This window comes from Petaurus breviceps, unplaced genomic scaffold (genome assembly GCF_028583685.1).
Source record: "Petaurus breviceps papuanus isolate PSGF00001 unplaced genomic scaffold, PetGlider_PUasm1.0 90977, whole genome shotgun sequence".
In the NCBI taxonomy this organism is placed as follows: Eukaryota; Metazoa; Chordata; class Mammalia; order Diprotodontia; family Petauridae; genus Petaurus; species Petaurus breviceps.
In genome coordinates, this window is record NW_027187391.1 from 43,879,166 (window position 1) to 43,897,264 (window position 18,099).

The window sequence follows — 18,099 nt, forward strand, 5'->3', positions numbered from 1 at the left end:
AGTATTTTATGGTCAGACCTAAGCTTAATACACAGAATTAGTTACCCTTCACATCTTCCCCATATTTTTCCATATACCATATAAATGGTATAATTTAAAAGAACCCACTTTTAAAAACACAAAGTATGATAGCAATAGATACAGAAAATGTCTTTGATAAAATGCAACCTCCATTTGTTATTAAAAATTCCAAAGAAAAGGAATGATGAATGCAATAATATTATTACACCATAAGAAATGATGAAAGGGATGTATTCAGAAAAACCTGGGATGACTTTATGAAGAGAGAAGTGAATAAAACCAGAACAATATAAATAATGTAAAGGAAAACAATTCTGAAAACTTAAGAACTGTGACCAGTGAAAGGACTGTTACACCAGAAGAACAAAAATGAATCATGGGTCTACCTTTGACAGAAAGGTGATAGACTAGAGACACAGAATAAGACATCTCTTTTCAGACGTAGTGAATAGTTGTATGTCTTGCTTGATTATGCTTATTTGTTATAAAGGAAGACCTTTTTTGGAGGCAGTGTTGGGGGAAGGAGGAGAGTTGGTAAGCCAATAAAATATTTAAAATATGTTCAGAGGATGACAGCTTTGAAACTACTGTATAAAATTTAATATATGCTTTTAAAAACACAAGCTATACATAACAGAGATTCATAGTTTGAAATACACTCCTCTTTCCTGTTCTTTCTAAACGTAAATGTTTATCAAATTCTTAATTTTAAAAAAAGACACTAGCCACGTGACCTTGGGCAAGTCACTTAACCCCAATTGCCCTACCCTCCCCCCTCCAGAAAGCAAAAAAAAAGACAATTAAGAAAGAGTTAGAAAACCAAAGCTCAAAAAAGCATGCTTTCTCAACACAATAAAGTGTTTCTTCTAGAAGCCAAGGCTCAAAAATAAATAAAATGAAAAGACATTAGGCACATTTCAACTAAAAAAAGAAAAACAGGTAGAAAACAAAGGTGCCTGGCAAGCTGGTCACACGCCCCAGGACCTCCACCCTAGACCACAATCCAGATCCAAGCAGGTAAAAGCAAGAGCGATTACCCCTCAGACTGGTCACCTGGTCCCCTTACACTCTGCAGGCCAGGAGCTAATGACTTTATGAGAAATCAAGATGCTGTTAAACAGATCCAAATAAATGAAAGAATAGAAGGCAATGTAAAATATCTCATGGGAAAAACCACTGACCTGGAAAATGGATCCAGGAGACATAATTTAAAAATTATTGGACTACCTGAAAGCCATGATCAAAGAAAGAACCTAGAAATCATCCTCCAAGAAATTCTCAAGGAAAATTGCCCTGATGTTTTAGAACCAGAGGGCAAAAGAGAGGTTGAAAGAATACACTGATCACCCCCTGAAAAAGATCCCCAAAAGAAAACTCCTAGGGATATTATAGCCAAGTTCTGAAATTCCCAGATCAAGGAGAGAATATTACAAGCAGCCAGGAGGAAACAATTTGAATATTGTGGAAACACAATCAGGATAACCCAGGATCTGGCAGGTTCTACACCAGAGGTCAAAGGAGCTGGAATTAAAACCAAGAATCACCTACCCAGCAAAACTGAGTATCATGTTTCAGGGGAAAATATGGTTATTCAGTGGAATAGAGGACTTTCAAGCATTCTTGATGAAAAAAACAGAGTTAAATAGAAAATTTGACATTCACATACAAGAAGCAAGAGAAGCTAAACAGGGAAAAGAAATCATAAGGAACTTGTCAAAGTTGAACTATTAACATTCCTACATGGAAAAACAATAATTATAACTGATAAAACTTTTCGCAGTATGAAAATAGCTGAAGGGAATAGAAATATATATATGTCTATATCAGAGGGTATATGTGCATATGAATACATATGTGAACGTGTGTATATATGTTTACAGGTATACATAGAGGGCACAGGACCAATTTAATAGAAAGAGATGATACTTAAAAGCTGAAACAAGAGATGAGAGAGGAATATAATGAGAGGAGATGGGGAGAGACAGAATGGGGTAAACTATCTCATATAGAAGAGACAAGGGGAAATGGTTACAATAGAGGGGAAGAATAGGAAGGCAAAAGGAATGGGTCAACCTTATTCTCATTGCATTTGGCTCAGGGAGGGAATGACATACACACTAAATAGGGTATCTCACCCTACAAGAGAGTAGGGGGGAAGGGGATGAGAGGGGGGATGATGGAAGGGAGGGCAGGCTGGGGAGGGGGAAGTTGGAAGCACCTACCTTTGAAAAGGGACAGGATCAAAGTAGAGAACAGAACAAGTGGGAGGTGGGATAGGAGGGAGGGAAATATGGTCAGTCTTTTACAATATATCTACTATGGTAATGTTTCACATTAGCTACACATGTACAACCTATACTGAATTCCTTATCTTCCCAGTAAGGGTGGGTGACAAGGGAGGAAGGGAATGAATCTAGAATTCAAAGTTTTAAAATCAAATGTTTAAAAAATATATATGTATGTGTATATATATTATATATATACACTATTATTAATACTATTTTACATGTAATTGGGAAGTATGTTATACAGGCACTGGGGCATAAGAGATCCACCTGCCCTACTGGAAAAGTCGCAGGGGGTATGGGAGAAGATATGGGAGAGAGCAGATTGGAGGAGGGGATATCCTGTGGGACTGCTATTTTGGGGTGGTGGTTAGGGGAAAAACGGGGAGAAAATTTGTAACTCAAAATCTGGCGGAAATGAATGATATAAATCAGAATGTAATAAAGCATTTGAAAAAGGGAAAAAAAGATTTTTCTGCCTCTGTGATTTAATCATATTATTTTTGCTGATGTACTATATTTATCATTTTCCTAGTATTTAACCATTTCTGCATTCCTGTTATAAATTCAAACTGGTCATAATGTCTCACGATCAGATTTGTATCAGAAAATATTTGGTAGAATCCCTACACTTCTATTTTTTTTTCCAAAGAGTTTTATGTATAATTTGAAACAATTGAGCTTTAAATATTTTGTAGAATTTGCTTGTAAATCTGATCCTAGATTTTTTTTTCCTTTGGGAGTTCATTTATAGCTTGTTCAATTTGTTTTTCTAAGATATGGTTATGTAAGTCTTCTATTTCTTGTTCTGTTAATCTAGGCCTTATACAAATGTGTAAATATTTAGCCATTTTATTTAAATTATCAGTATTATTGGAATATACTTGGACAAAATAGCTTAAAATATTTTCTTTTATTTTTCATTTTTTAAAATACTGGCCATTTGTTTTGTACTCTCTTTTTTTTCCCCCCACTTAATTGTGTTTTATTTTTTCCAATTAAATGTAAAGATAGTTTTCAACATTCACTTTTATAAGATTTTTAATTCCAAATTTTTTTCTCCCTCCCTCTTTCCCTTCCCATTCCCAAGATGGCAAACAATCTGATATAGGCCATGTACCTACAGTCATATTCCATGATAGTCATGTTGTGAAAGAAGAATCAGAACAAAAGGGAAAAACCATGGGAAAGAAAAAAAAAAGAGAAAATAGTATGCTTTGATCTGCAATCAGATTCCATAGTTATGTCTCAGGATCCAGATAGCATTTCCCATATAAGTCTTTGGAATTTTTTTAGATTATTGTATTGCTAAGAAGAACTAAGTCTATAAAAGTTGATTATCACACAATGTTGCCATTACTATTGTACTCTCTTTTTTGAAAATCTAGTTAGAGGTTTATCAGTTTCATTTCCCAGCTCCCCCTCCCAAAAGAGATTCTAGTTTTATTAAGTAAATGGGATTTTGCTTTCAATTTTGTTAATCTCTCCTTCAAGAGGATTCATTTTTTGCTGTTTAATTGGGCAGGGGAGGGGGAGAGGGCTTGTGAATTTGTTCATTTTCCAGATTTTTAAAAGTAACATGCTCAATTCATTGATCTGTTTTTTTTCTCTCTTTTATTAATGAAAGTATTTAAAGATATGTTTTCTTTTGGCTGCATCCCCAAAATGTTTTTATTTTCTCTCATTGTCATTATCTTTAATGAAATTATTTATTTTTAAGATCTGTTCTTTGACACACATTCTTTAGGATTACATTCTTTAGTTTTTACTGCATTGTGGTCTATAAAAGATGTCAAATATTTCTAATTTTCTGCCTTTGTGAGGTTTTTATGGCTTTATACATGGTCAATTTTTCTGAAGGTACCATGAAGATTTAAAAACATATGCTCCCTTCTATTCTCCTTCAATAATTACCAGATGTATATTTAATTTTATAAAATATTATTTGTAGCCTTCATTTCTTTTGTATCTTTTGTTTAAATTTTTCTAAGTCTGAGAGAGGGAAATTTAGGCCTCCCCACTATTATAATTTTTACTGTCTATTTCTCCCCATAACTCATTTAATATTTCTTTTAAGTATTTAGATTCTATGTCATTAGGTACATAGTTTTAGTATTAATTCATTCTTTATGGAACTTTTCAGCAAAAGACAGTTTCCCTGTTCATCTCTTTTCTTTTTGCTGTCACTCTGTCTAAAATCATGATTGCTACCTTTGTCTCTTTTACTTCAGTTGCAGTATAAAAGATTCTGCTTCAGCCCCTTGTTTTAACTCTGTGTACACATTTCTGTTTAAAGCTTATTTCTTATAAATAAATAACATAGTTAGATTCTGCTTTCTAATCCCTTATGCTATCCTCTTTCATTTTGTGGATAAGCTCATTCTATCCACATTCATAGTTCTGATTATTGATTGTGCATTTCCTTCCATCATATTCTCTTATACTCTCCCCAGCTTTAGAAGGAAGAGTGTGATAAAATGGAAGGAGTGAGCTCAGCACCAGTGAGTGCTTTAGGTTTGGTGTAATTCTACTTCTGTTCTTCCACCCCTCTTCTCTTTCCATTATCCAGAGCCCAACAGCAGATTCTTACCCTTGCTTTCTTTTCTTTCAAACTGTTCTTTGAAATCTACACTCCTTAAGAGTTCATTTCTCTTAAAACTAATCTCTCCCTTGCTCTACTCTGCCTCTTATTCCCCCAGCTTGTTTCATTCTCTCCAGTTTACCAACTGAGTGAAATACATTTCTTTTCCCAACTCTGTGTTCGTATATCATAGTCTTCTGATCAGATCAGATGAAAGTCAGAATCAAGTATCTCCAGTTCTCCCCCACCTTCCTCCTTCCCTCCCTGTCTGTAGAGATTTATTTACTGCCAACTGTAAGATAATTTTCCTATCTTTCCCTTCCTTTTTCCATTCTTATTTTAAGATCATCAAACATAAAGAGTTACTCCCAGCCTCTCCTTCTATGACCCCTGATGATAATAAAGCTATGAGAGTATACACTTATCATCTCATATTTGAATATAAACAGTTCAATTTGTTTGGTTCCTTATGAGTACTTAGTCTTGTTTACTTTTACTCTTCACTTCTGTGTTTATATTTGAAAGTTTCTATTCAGCTCTGGTCTTTTCATCAAGAATGCTCAGAAATGTCCTTTATCTTTTTAAAGATCCAATTCCTCCCCCTATAGAATCATACTTGGTTTTGCTAGGTAAATTATTCTTGACCATAAATCTATACTCTTTGCCTTCTGGAATATGGTTTTCCAAGTTCACTATTCTTTTATAGTGGTGACTGCTAAATTGTGTGTGATTCTGACTATAGTTCGCTGGTCCTTGAGTTTTTTCACTATGGATGCTTTGCAATATTTTTATTTTTACCTAGAAGCTCTATATTTTGGCTGAAATATTTCTTGGCATTTTCATTTGGGTGCCTCTTTCAGGACCTTGCCCCTGAGTTTAAGAGATCTAGGCATTTTCTCTTATGATTTCTTGAAATATTATACCTGGGCTCTTTTTTGGTCATAGCTTTCTGGCACTGTGCTAAGTGCTTTACAAATATCATATCATTTGATCTACACAAAAATCCTAGGAGGTAGATACTATTATTATACTCATTTTACAATTCAGGAAACTGAGACAAACAGAGGTTAAGTGACTTGCCCAAGGTCACACAGAGCTAGTAAGTATCTGAGGTTGGATTTGAATTCAAGTCCTCCTGACTCTATCCACTGCTTATGCTTATGAAATATGCACATAGCACAAACTAGGGAAGATAGTTAGGATGTAGGATGATTTAAAAAGGCACCATGTCACAGTCTCATAGTATATAGTCCCCTAGTCCCCACACATTTGCAGTTTTGTATTCATCCTATCCCCTGTAAACCTGAGCAGAATATTGGAGGTAGAAGTGACACCATGAGGTAGAAAGACACTTGTATTTGTAGTGAGAGGATGTGGGATTCAAATCCCACATGACTAGTAGGTCATATAACCTTAAAGTAAGATATCTGACCCCTCCTGACTTCAGTTTACTCACTTAAAAACAAGGGAGCTAAATGTGAAGAAATCAAAGATCCTTTCCAACTCTAAATCAATTATCCTGTAACCTTAAAGTCTCTTGCAGGTATCATTGGTTCATAATCTCAGACAGGATTTCCCTTGAGAATAGAGAATTTGACTCATTTTACTGTACCTAAAAAGGGCTCTCAGCTTCCCTGTAAGCATTAAAGCTAATGAGGGAAAGGAGATATAACAAGTTTTGTTTGACCCAATAGTAAACTATTGAAACTGTAAGGAAACTCTAGTTATGTTTTTAGAAGGTGTCAAACAGCCTTTCTCTGATGGCTCCTAAATTCCCACCTGGACTCTGCCCTTCTTTCTGAGCCTATGTTCCTCCTAGATGTGCATGTGGCATATATAGTGCATATCTCTAAATAATGTGAAGTACTGGAGACCAGTACATAAGGTTTCTTGTAAAAGTGTAGATTTATAGAGTTGTCTCTGGGAGAGTAGACAATCAATTTTTCCTTCATGTGTCTGTGTTTTTCCTCTCTCTACATCTGTTTTAGTGTTGTTCAGTCTTCTTCTCTCTGGAACACTTCCTCCCAAGGCCTCTCCCTTGAAAAGGCCTTTCTTCACTGATCTCTTTTGGGGTCTCCAACTCCTGCATGTCTGGATCTAACAACCCTCTAGCAGGCCCTCTTTTTAAAGGCCAATTTCAAGCTCCAGGAAGGTTGTGTGTGAACTCTATCATTCTTGAGGTGTCAACTTGGAGATTCCTACTGATGCTACAAAATTTGGTCATTGCCGGAACAAAGGCCTCATCAATAAGCAACAAGCATAGAGTATGATAAGGAGAAATCACATTATATCTAGCAAATTTACACCTTGTCCAGAAGATGGCAGGAATGTCTGCTATACTCTTCCCCCATACAGACTATATAAGTAATCTTTAAAAATCATATAACTGTACCAACAGATGCAAAAAAAAAAGTTTTTGAGAAAAATACACCATCCATTTATATTAAAATATTAAAAAGCATAAGAATAAGTAGACTTTTCCTTAATATTTCCTTCCAATATCTGTCTAAAGAAAAGAAGTAGCATTATATATAAAGAAGAAATGCTAGAGGCCTTTCCAATAAGATTGGGCTAAAGCAATTGGGCTAAAGTTCATTATCACTATTATTCAATAGAGTTCTATAAAAGTTAGCTATATCAGTAATACAAGAAAGGCAATTGAGGGAATAAGCATAGGTAAAGAGCAAATGAAGATCACTTTTTGTAGATTATAATCATTTACTAAAAAAAACCTTGAAATCAAAATAAAGATTAATTAAAATAAACAACACTAGGGACAGCTAGATGGAGCAGTGAATAGAGTGCCAGTCAGGAGGACCTGAATCCCACCTCAGACACTTAACACTTACTACTTGTGTGACCTTAGGTAAGTCACTTAACCCTAATTGCCCTGCCTTCCCCCCTCCAAAAAAAGGCCAAAAAAAAAATCAATACTTTGGTAAAATAGCAGGATAGCAAATCTATAAAAATTTATCAGCCTTTATGGATATTACCAATAAAATCCAACAATGACAAGATATAGAAATCCCATGTGATAATATTGGTTTTTTAAAAATGCTTTATGCAGAACTTATTCTCTCCCCTTTTCTCTTTCCCCATTTAAAGTTAGCACAAAATTTGGAAACAATCTGGGAATTCATTTACTAATAAATATAGATGTTATATGAATACAACTATAAAACATTCTTTAGAAATAAAGGAAAACAATTAGAGATATATTAGTTTTTCATTATTTAGCCTTGCTATAGTAAAATTACCTAAATTAATTTACAGATTCAGTGTCTGTAATGGGAATGTAAATTTTAAAGATCTTCCCTGCCCCTAGGCTAAAGTGCACCTGGAGCCTGGGGTGGGAGGCTTGTTTTTCAGTAGATACTTTTTGATTGGCCAGTGGGTCAATAAGGTTGTTACATTCTCTGAGCCAGGAGAAGGCTATATAAGCCCTGATGTGAGGCTTTGTTTTGGGGCTCACTTTGAGAAACGTTCTGTGATTTGATCTGGATTCTGCGAAGCCGTTGTCCAGAGCCCCCTGGCTTTGAAACCCAGATGTTGTTTGGTATGGATGTAATGGTTGGACAGTTTGGAAATCTGTCTACTTGATCTGTTTTTGTCTTGATAATTCTGTCTGTATACTTTGAAGTTCGGGGTGCTGACCTTTTTCCCCTGAACTAGGTGAAGGATACATAATCTGACTGATTAAAGTAAGCTTGTTAACCCATTTTGAGTTGCTTTCCTTTATCAAAGCAGATCCAAGAACCTGTGCTGGCAGCCACCCTGAGGACGCTTGGGGTGCTTGCTGCTACAGTGTCATATCAAACTACCAAGGATTACTTGACAGAATTGGACAAAAATACCAAATCAGGTGGAAGAACAAAAGGCCAAGAAAGGGAAATGCAAAAAATTTTAAAGTTAGGATTGAAAGGAGGGGCTAGGACAGGGATTTATTCTGTGAAGTTTGGATTCAGTGAAAGGGCTCCACCTGAGGATCCAGAGGGCCATATACAGCCTCGAGGTCACAGATTCCTCATCTGTGGACTGGGATTATCAAATTTCAAGCTACAATACTGTAAAGGAAAATAACTTTGAAAAAGTGAAGAACTCCAGTCAATACGGTAATTAGTCATGATTCCAGATGAGTAAATATTGAAGCATGCATCCCACCTCTTGGAAGAGAAATAGTTTATAGGGAGGGGGTGTATATGTGTGTGTGTGTGTGTTCTGGGAAGAGCGGAGGCTAGTCGATAGTGATTTGAAGAAAAGAATGTTAATGAGACATTTGAAGACTATTAAGAGTAGGAAAGGAGGAGGGACTTCAAAAAATGCCACAGACAAGTAGAGTAATCTTGGTATTCCTGTATTAAAATATACTTTAGGGGCGGCCAGGTAGCACAGCGAGTAAGAGCACTGGCTCCAGTGTTGGGATGACCTGGGGATCGAATCCTGGGCTCAGACACTTAGCACCCACCCAGAAACACCTGGCCATGTAACCTTGAGCAAGTTACTTAACCCCAATTGCTTAGGGGTGGCCAGGTGGCTCAGCGAGTAAGAGCACTGGCTCCAGTGTCAGGATGACCTGGGGATCAAATCTGGGCTCAGATACTTAGCACCACACCCAGAAATAACTGTCCGTGTAAACTTCAGCAAGTTACTTAACCCCGATTGCTTTAAAAAAAAAATATATATATATATATATATATATATATATATATATGCTTTTAAAATCTTTTCAATTACTGAAGTCTTCCTCTATTTCTGAAAAAAGTGTGTTGTATTCATATAATTCCTGTATGTGTATTGGTAACTGGACTCCCAGATAGTCAATACACTACATAGTGATTTTGAATTGAATTTCCTTGTCTATATTTTTCTGTTGGATTTTATTGGCAATACCCAGAAAGGCTGATGATTTTGGTGGGGGTGGCATTTGATATCCTATTTTCTGAAGTTATTAACAGATAATCACAGCTTGATATACAAAGCTTCTTTCCCTTGTTTTTGTTTTTTGCATATGGAACTGTTCATGTTTGTTGTTGATTGTCAAGTTCATAATAAAAGAAAAATTTTTAAAGTAAATAACAGTGGTATGGACTACTTCAGAAGGTAGTAGGTTCCCTTTCACTAGAGGTTTTCAAGCAAAGGTTGGACAATTATATGGGATGTCTACATAAATACGTTACAGAAGTGATTTTTGTTTAGTTATGGGTGGAAATAAATTCTTTCCAATTCTGTGATGCTGTGCAAAGCATTATGAAAATGAACATTTGGTATTCAGGAGTCTGGGTTGGGTTTTTTTGTTTTTGTGGACTTGTGGTTTCATTTGTATAGGGAATTTTCGGACAGGAAACTCCCTCTTCCAATACAGATCAGCAGCTGTCCTATCTATTATAGCTGAGATCATCTCCTACTCTTCTCCTCTTCCTTATCTCTGACAAAGAAGCAGCCCCTTCTCCTTCTCAAGGTGACCCCCTCTACGTGTGTGTGTGATACCATCATCTCCCATTTTCAATCATCTCCCCTCTCTCCTCAAATATTCAGTCTTTCACTGTCTACTGACTCCCTTCTCTCTTCAATCACACACAAGCCTTACCAGCCAAACTCCCAGAAAAAGCCACACATAGTTACTGTCTTCACTTCCTTTCCTCTGACTCCCTCCTTGAGCCACTGCATTCTGGTCTCCAACCTCATAACTCAATTGAACCTGCTCTCTCCAAAATTATCACTAATGTCTTAACTGACAAATCTGATGGTCTTTTCTCAAAAAGGATGGTCATCCTTCTTAACCTATCTGCTGCATTTGACAGAGATTCCTACTGTCTCCTCCTGGATGCTCTTGCCTCTCTAGATTTTTATATCACTCCTCTCTCCTAGTTCTTCTACCTGCCTTCTACTTCTTAGTCTCCAGAAATTTTCTGGCTCATACATAAGTTTCCTAATAGTGGTTGTTCCCCAGGGTTCTGTCCTAAGCCCTCATATCTCTCTACAACAGAGATTCTTAACTCTGGGGTCTGTAAACTTGTTTTTTTTTAAACATTTATTATTTCAATATGGGCAACGAGGTGCCACAGTGGATAGAGTGCCAGGCCTGGAGTCAGGATGACCTGAGTTCAAATCTGGCCTCAGAAACTTGCTAGTTGTGTGACCCTGGACAAGTCATTTAACCTTGTTTGCCTCAGTTTCCTAACTGTAAAGTGAACTAGAGAAAGAAATAGCAAACCACTCCTGTGTCTATGCCAAGAAAACCCCAATGTAGTCACGAAGAGTTGGACACAAATGAAATGATTGAACAACAACATTTCAATATAATTGGCTTTCTTTTTAATCCTATTATATTATATCCTTTTAAAATATTATTCTGAGAAGGGATATATTGACTTTACTAGACTACCAAAGGCATCTGTGACACAAATTTAAAGGAGAAGAACCCCAGCTGCATAAACTCTTCTGGGAAACCTCATCAGTTCTCATGTATGTGAAGGGAGAGAGGGAGAGAAGTAAAAGGAGGGGGGGGAGGAGGGAAAGAGAGAGAATATCTTTTAATGAAAGACAGGCAATTGACAGAAGTCAAATTTCACTACTAACAATTCTAAAAATACTCCCATGAGATTGATTCATTTAATATTGTATTAACCTTGTTATAACGACTTATTTCTTTTGCAAGCAATTAAATTGGTCAACCCTTAATCATCCACAGTGGAACTATATTATGAAAAATCCAATATGGCATCTTCATGAAAATTCATTTGAATTGCAGTTTTGTACTTACATTTGAATATGGTAGGGTCTAGTTTTTTATGAATTCACTTTTAATTAAAAAAATAAAAATAAAAAAGCACCAACTGTTATCAGTTTAGTCAGAGACAGCCAGAAAGCTCAACCAATGTCCCATCCTGCCCCACTGTTAACCACTGACCACCATCTTACCTTCTCTTTCCATTCCACAGACAACAGATTTAAACCTTCTCAAACCTCAGTAGCTGGGAAAGTTATTAAATAATTGGGCTTCAAAGAGCATTCTATCCACAGAAATAAACAGTAATAGAGCTATCAAAAAGTAGCTCTTAAATAATTTAGGTGTCTTTCATGCCATGGAGAGCAAGTGTCAGATAATACATCCCATGAAACACTAGGCTGAAGTTGCCTTCAGGAGGAAATCTCCTCACATTGGTATTAGATGCTTATTTTTTAAAAAGATGCTTAATGAAGTTCCATCTGCTTATTTTCTATATCACATGTATATTTTATCTTCATCTTTATGAATTTTGTAAGTAGATTTTATTTATTTTTTTTTCAAGCAATTGGGGTTAAGTAACTTGCTCAAGGTTACACGGCCAGTTATTTCTGGGTGTGGTGCTGAGTATCTGAGCCTGGATTTGATCCAGGTCATCCCAACACTGGAGCCGGTGCTCTTACTCGCTGTGCTACCTGGCCGCCCCTATAAGTAGATTTTAAATGGAGTCAAAGAGCAAAGGTAAAAATTCAAGCTTTACAAAAAACCTTGTTGCTCACTTTGACCAATCAGTGTCACTTGCAAAATCTCTTCCACCTAAAAAGTAAAGCCAAATCAACACACAGTAAGACAGTTGAAAATCCAGAGTAGTATTTTAATGGAGCAAAATATAAGAGATGATATACTTAGGGCGGTGGCTAGGTGGAGCAGTAAATAGAGCACCGGCCCTGGAGTCAGGAGGACCTGGGTTCGGATTCGCCCTCAGACGCTTAACACAAGAAAAAATAGCCATGTGACCTTGGGCAAGTCACTTAACCCCAACTGCCCTCCAAAAAGCAAAAAAAAGAGGATGATATACTTAAATTCATCATACATACAGATTTTAAGACCAAAAAAGTCAGGTTTTCACCTTCTACGTAAATGAAGCTATCCAAATGATCAATGATGCCAAATAAAACTGGGATAAATGAACTATTCATGAAGAAAAACTAAATAAACACAATGCTATGGAATGAATTATCTCCCCCAGCACCCCTAGGGCTTACACTGTGAGTAGTATCTTTTAAGTACTAAAAATACTACAAACTCCACATAGGTGAGGATTATAGAGCAGCTTCTTATTAGAGTGGGATTAGATCTTTCACTGAGCACTCTCCCAGATATTCCTGAAATGTTTGTTTTCTTTGCCTGAATATTAACGTATTCAAGTAAAATGCTTAATTTCAAATCTCCCAAAGACTCCTTCCTGTCCTACTTACAGCTCACTACTGTGCTGCAAATTCTCTCCCTCTCCAATAAGGTTCAATATAATAACCTTTAATGTGGAATAGTCACTCTAAAACTGAAATACACAATCATTAGAGTTTTTAAAAACCCACCAAAAATGAAATCTTTGTTTTAGTCATGGAGAAGAAACTAGTACTTTAGAAAATACTTTCATCTTGGTATAGAGTTCTCTAAATATAACAATTATGATTCAACAGGAAACTGGTTAAGTCAAGCAAAAAGTTCAGCATGTTTTTTAAGATTTTGCTGTCTCAGTGGTTACAGTTTTAAACCACAATTCTGCATCTTGGACACAAAAACTTGACACTACGCTTATTGGCTGATGTTTTTAGCATGCAAATGCAATAAACCTTAGCAACAATGGGACTTCAGAAAGTAGTATCATCCCTAATGCATTTTCCTAAATGTTTTGTGAAATTCCTGTTAATCATAAAAATGGAGTTCTTCCCCAAAGAAAAATAAGTTTAAAGATATTTATTTAACTTAAGGTTATTTTGGTTTAACATAATTTCTAGACTGTGCTTCCTATTATCAATGATATTAATCTCTCAATTAACATTATATCCAGTGGCCATAATTCAGTTGGCTCTTTAATTATTATACTACATTCGTTTTATGCATATATCTGAGTTGTAGTGTTACAAGGAACTGTTGAAATGAACTGAGTCTAACCCTGTCATTTTACAGATTAGACAACTGGGACCTTAAACTTAATTTATTTCTTTCAACATCATTCTTTCATCTTAAGAAAACTTAAGATAACTCCAAGAGGGTCATGTGAGTGAATGACAAGTGAGAAAGCAAAGATAAATTTTCTGGAATACAAGCTACCTACCTTTGTTTGATTCCAAAGCATTCTTGTTAGTACTGACCAGACACGATGAAGCCCTGGCACGTCTTTTCGTCGGATCACTAAGAAGAAGAGGCACACACACAAGAAAAAAAGACTCAGGGACAAAAACCCCCCAAAATATCTTTCTTTAAAATACAGATGCTCTGGTAAACAAAGCATCTGAAGAAAGAATACAAAAGATACTGGTAAAGTATGATACATCCCTGTACACAGTAGCTCAACTAAACAGTATCTTTCCATAGTTTTTAATTTTTTATTTCAAACTATATTTTCTGAATCATGAAAAGTAACAGGTTAAAACCACACGAAGTAGTAGGAAGCTACTAAATATAAAACCAAATTTAGCAACTCTCAGAGATTAGAATCTTCCCCACAAGAGGTCACTATTATGGTACTGAAAGAACTCTAATTCACTTAGGAGCACAGGCGTGGTTTTTTTTATTTTTTTTTTTTTTGGGGGTTCAATTGCTTTTCCTTCCCCCCCCCCCCCCAAAAAAATTTGCGTCATTTCAAAAGTATATTTTTTAAAAAGCAGATAAGAGAATACAGCTGTCTGGATCTAGCCAGAAATATGCAAATATGTGTGTATGTGTGTATATGTGTGTGTGTTCACACGTGTGTGTGTAAATGCTACTCTTAATTTGGGGAGAAAGTTATCTTTCATAAAACTATATTAACATGTAATGAGTTTACATTTTAAAATATTTATAATTTAAAATAAATTTAACTTCAATTAAAACTTAAATATTAAAATACTGTTTAAAATCGAAGTATTTTAAATAAAATTTAAATATTTTAATGTATCCATTTTAATTTTTAATATAATGATATCTGATATCGGGGTCCTCAATAGTTGTTTAGTGTGTAAAGGGTCTTGAGACCAAAAAATTTAAGAGCTACTGATGTAGTCCAACTTCCCTTATTTTAGAACTATGAAGCACACAGAGGTTGCAGTTTGTTCAAGATCACATAATTAGATACCAGCAAAGCCAGGTCTCCTGAGCCCCAGACCTGTATTCTTTCCAATGGACCCCACTGCTTTCCTGTTTTGATAAGAAAAATAAAAAACTAATGAAGTTATTATTCTAAACAAGCACATTTTATATTTATAAATGTAAAAAAATATATTACCAGAATGCATGTAAATACTGGTGGTTGGTTATCAGCTTATAAATGGGTTTGTTGTATTCTAAAAGTGTACTTTTAAGTAAATTGTTTAAAACTAAGAACAAACTTTCCCATTTTTCCATGGAGACAATATTTATCAAAAACAGATTAGCTGAGGTGAGCCCATGAGACCTAGAAGAAAGCTTCTGGAGTTTCCAGGGGAACGGTCCTCAAAAGCTCCTCAGCCCTTACTGAGACTGATTCTGAGGGAAGTCCTAATACACAGTACTTATTCTCTGTGTATATGAGACTTTGTAAACAGGTGTTCTGAAGTAGCAGGTACCCTATATAGGAAATATGTTTTCTGTTGCAGCATCCAAAACTTGTATCACTAAGGGCAGGGACTGATTTTTTGCCTTTCTTCGCATCCCCAGTACTTAGGACAGGGCCTGGCACAAAGCATTCATTCAAGGTTTATTGACTACTAAAATTGTGTAAAAATGTGGTAGGTAGGTTTGGAATAGGGAACTAGACTCGTGATTACACTAGGTTAGGGAGTTCCTGGATCTAGGCATTGCTTCTATGAATGAAGACATGTAGTCTTAAGAGTTGCTATACCAAAGTATTTTCAGCTTATAATCTTGAGAGTTAATTACAAAACTGAAAGATGAACTAAATGACTTGTCCAGGGTCACATAGCATGTGTCAAAGAGGAAGGACTTCAACTTGGGTCCTTCTGGCCTTGAGACCAGCACTCCACAGGTGCAAATATGAAATGTGAAAAATGAAAAATAAGAGAACCTGCTTTAAAGGTTTTTTTGGTAACAAAACTTATTTGTGCCATGAAATTCATTATCCTAAATGGCATAACATTTATTCCTATGTATTCCCTCCCATATTACCAGTCAAATCCAGCCATACATGTTGTGTGTGTGTATACATAAATATAACACATATATTTACATATACATATATACTCATATGCATACACTCCCTTCCCAACGCTTGCAGCATCACGTCCTCTAACAGGCACAAGTCTGAACACTATCAGGCCACCAGGTGGCACAGTGTATATAGCACTGGGTCTGAAGTCAGAAAGAGCCGAGTTCAAATACAGCCTTAGATGCCTACTAGCAAGTGTAACCCTGGGCAAGTCATTTAATTTCTGTTTGCCTCAATTTCCTCAACTGTAAAATGGAGTTAATAAGGGCACCTACCTCAGGGTTGTAATGATGAAATTGAAATAATATTTATAAAATGCTTACATGGTACATAGTATATACTTAATAAATAACTGGTTCCCTTTCCCCCTACTATGTTACTAGGAATTGCTCTAGTTTTTGGACCATCTCCAGATAGTTCCCTGGCTATCAGAGGACTCTTCCTCAATTTTTGTCTGCAATGCTGTCCCTCCAAACCTCACACTTTCTATAAAAACAGACATACCTTCATTTCCTACTTCATTTTGCCTTTTATTGAGCTAAAGTCATAAAAAATGTTTTGGCTTTGCAATGCTCTAAAAAAAAACCCATTTCATTTTAACATGCAAATTAAAACTCAAATCTGGTGGCAGAAAGCTATTGGCTTAGGAGAAATACCAATCAAAATCCAAGGATATAGGGTATGTGTTATCATCAGTAAGAACTGAGATTCACTCTTCCAGAAGAAGTCAGAAAGAAATCAGTCAATTTGAAAAAAAAAATTCTCAGGCCTGGGGCAAAGGAGGCTCTCATGCTTAGGCAAACCAGGGAGAGAGGGAAAGGTCTAAAACACAGAAGAAAGGAAACACCTATGAACTCATGGTAAATCCTCTAACTAGGTTTAAATGAGAAAGAATGGGACACTGGAAAGCACACTACTGGAAAGTAAGGCTCCCTAATTATAACCGGGTCAATGTTGTTTATTCTGACCCACTTTGCAAAAAAAAAATAAGCAACTTTAATATTAATACTTTAGAAAATACTTTGATATAGCAAGCTCCTCTGTAGTGCCAAAAGCATCTCCTTCCCTTTCACTTAATAAAAACAAAGCTCTGCAATGACACCTTCCTTAATTTTAAATTCATCTTATTGAATAGCTTTAAATTCATCTTACTGAATAGTTTAACACAAGAGATTCTGGCCACCATCTAGGGCAACCACCCACTCCATGAAGGAGTCCCTTACACAACACCCTTGATACATAATCATCCAACTTCTGCTTGAATTTTCCTAGCAACAGAAACCTCACCTTATGTCACAAGGCAGCCTATTCTATTATTTCAATAGCTCTGTTAACTGCACCCCCCCACAATCAGCTGAAATTTAAAACTACAAATTACTAGAACTAGAAGAGTCCTTAGCAGTCCTCCAGTCCTACCTCCTTATAAAATACCCAGTGGTTCAAGTTTTACCCTCTAGAGATACAGAGAATAATTTTAATTGAATGGGCTATTGATTTCAACATCTGAAAATCTGATAATGATGACTTCTAATCAACCCGTTAATAAAAACAGTAAATAGGAAAGGAAGAGTCACATACTACACTAAAGACCTCTCTCCTAGGTTCAAATCAATCCAATTAGTTAAATGACAAATCAAACATGAATTTCTTTATAAATACAATGCCCTGAACCAGATATTGGAGATACAAAGGTCTTAACTTAGAAAGAAATTTGTTTTGGGAGACACAGCAATTCTACCCAAACTAGATGGAGTAATTCAGGGTACTAAATGACTTAAAACTCCATGTAACAAATACTCAAATCCCTAAAACTGTTTTTCCAGTTTTCTTAACTACTCATTATTACCAGATAGTACCAGCTTAGAAAATTACCATCAAAGCAAGTCTTAATCGTTGTATTAGAAAATAAAAAGTACCCTCTGAATATAGAAATGAAATGATTCTTTGCTGCCATATGAAAAAATATATGTAATACTTTAATGTTTGCAGAACACTTTTCTCACAACAATCCAGTGAGTCAGTTAATACAGACAAGTTACTTGCTCATGGTCAGTCATATGGCTAGTAAGCATTCATG

At 35.9% G+C, this 18,099-nt stretch overlaps 1 protein-coding gene across 1 annotated transcript in view; it reads right to left on the reverse strand.

The window, feature by feature from the left end:
- Window positions 1–18,099, reverse strand: part of ARMC2 (armadillo repeat containing 2) — a 177,749-nt gene that overhangs the window by 101,857 nt on the left and 57,793 nt on the right. The window contains exon 6 of the mRNA XM_069077084.1: window positions 13,956–14,032. Within this exon, the coding sequence (XP_068933185.1) occupies window positions 13,956–14,032 (77 nt within the window). The remainder of the gene's footprint in view (window positions 1–13,955; window positions 14,033–18,099) is intronic.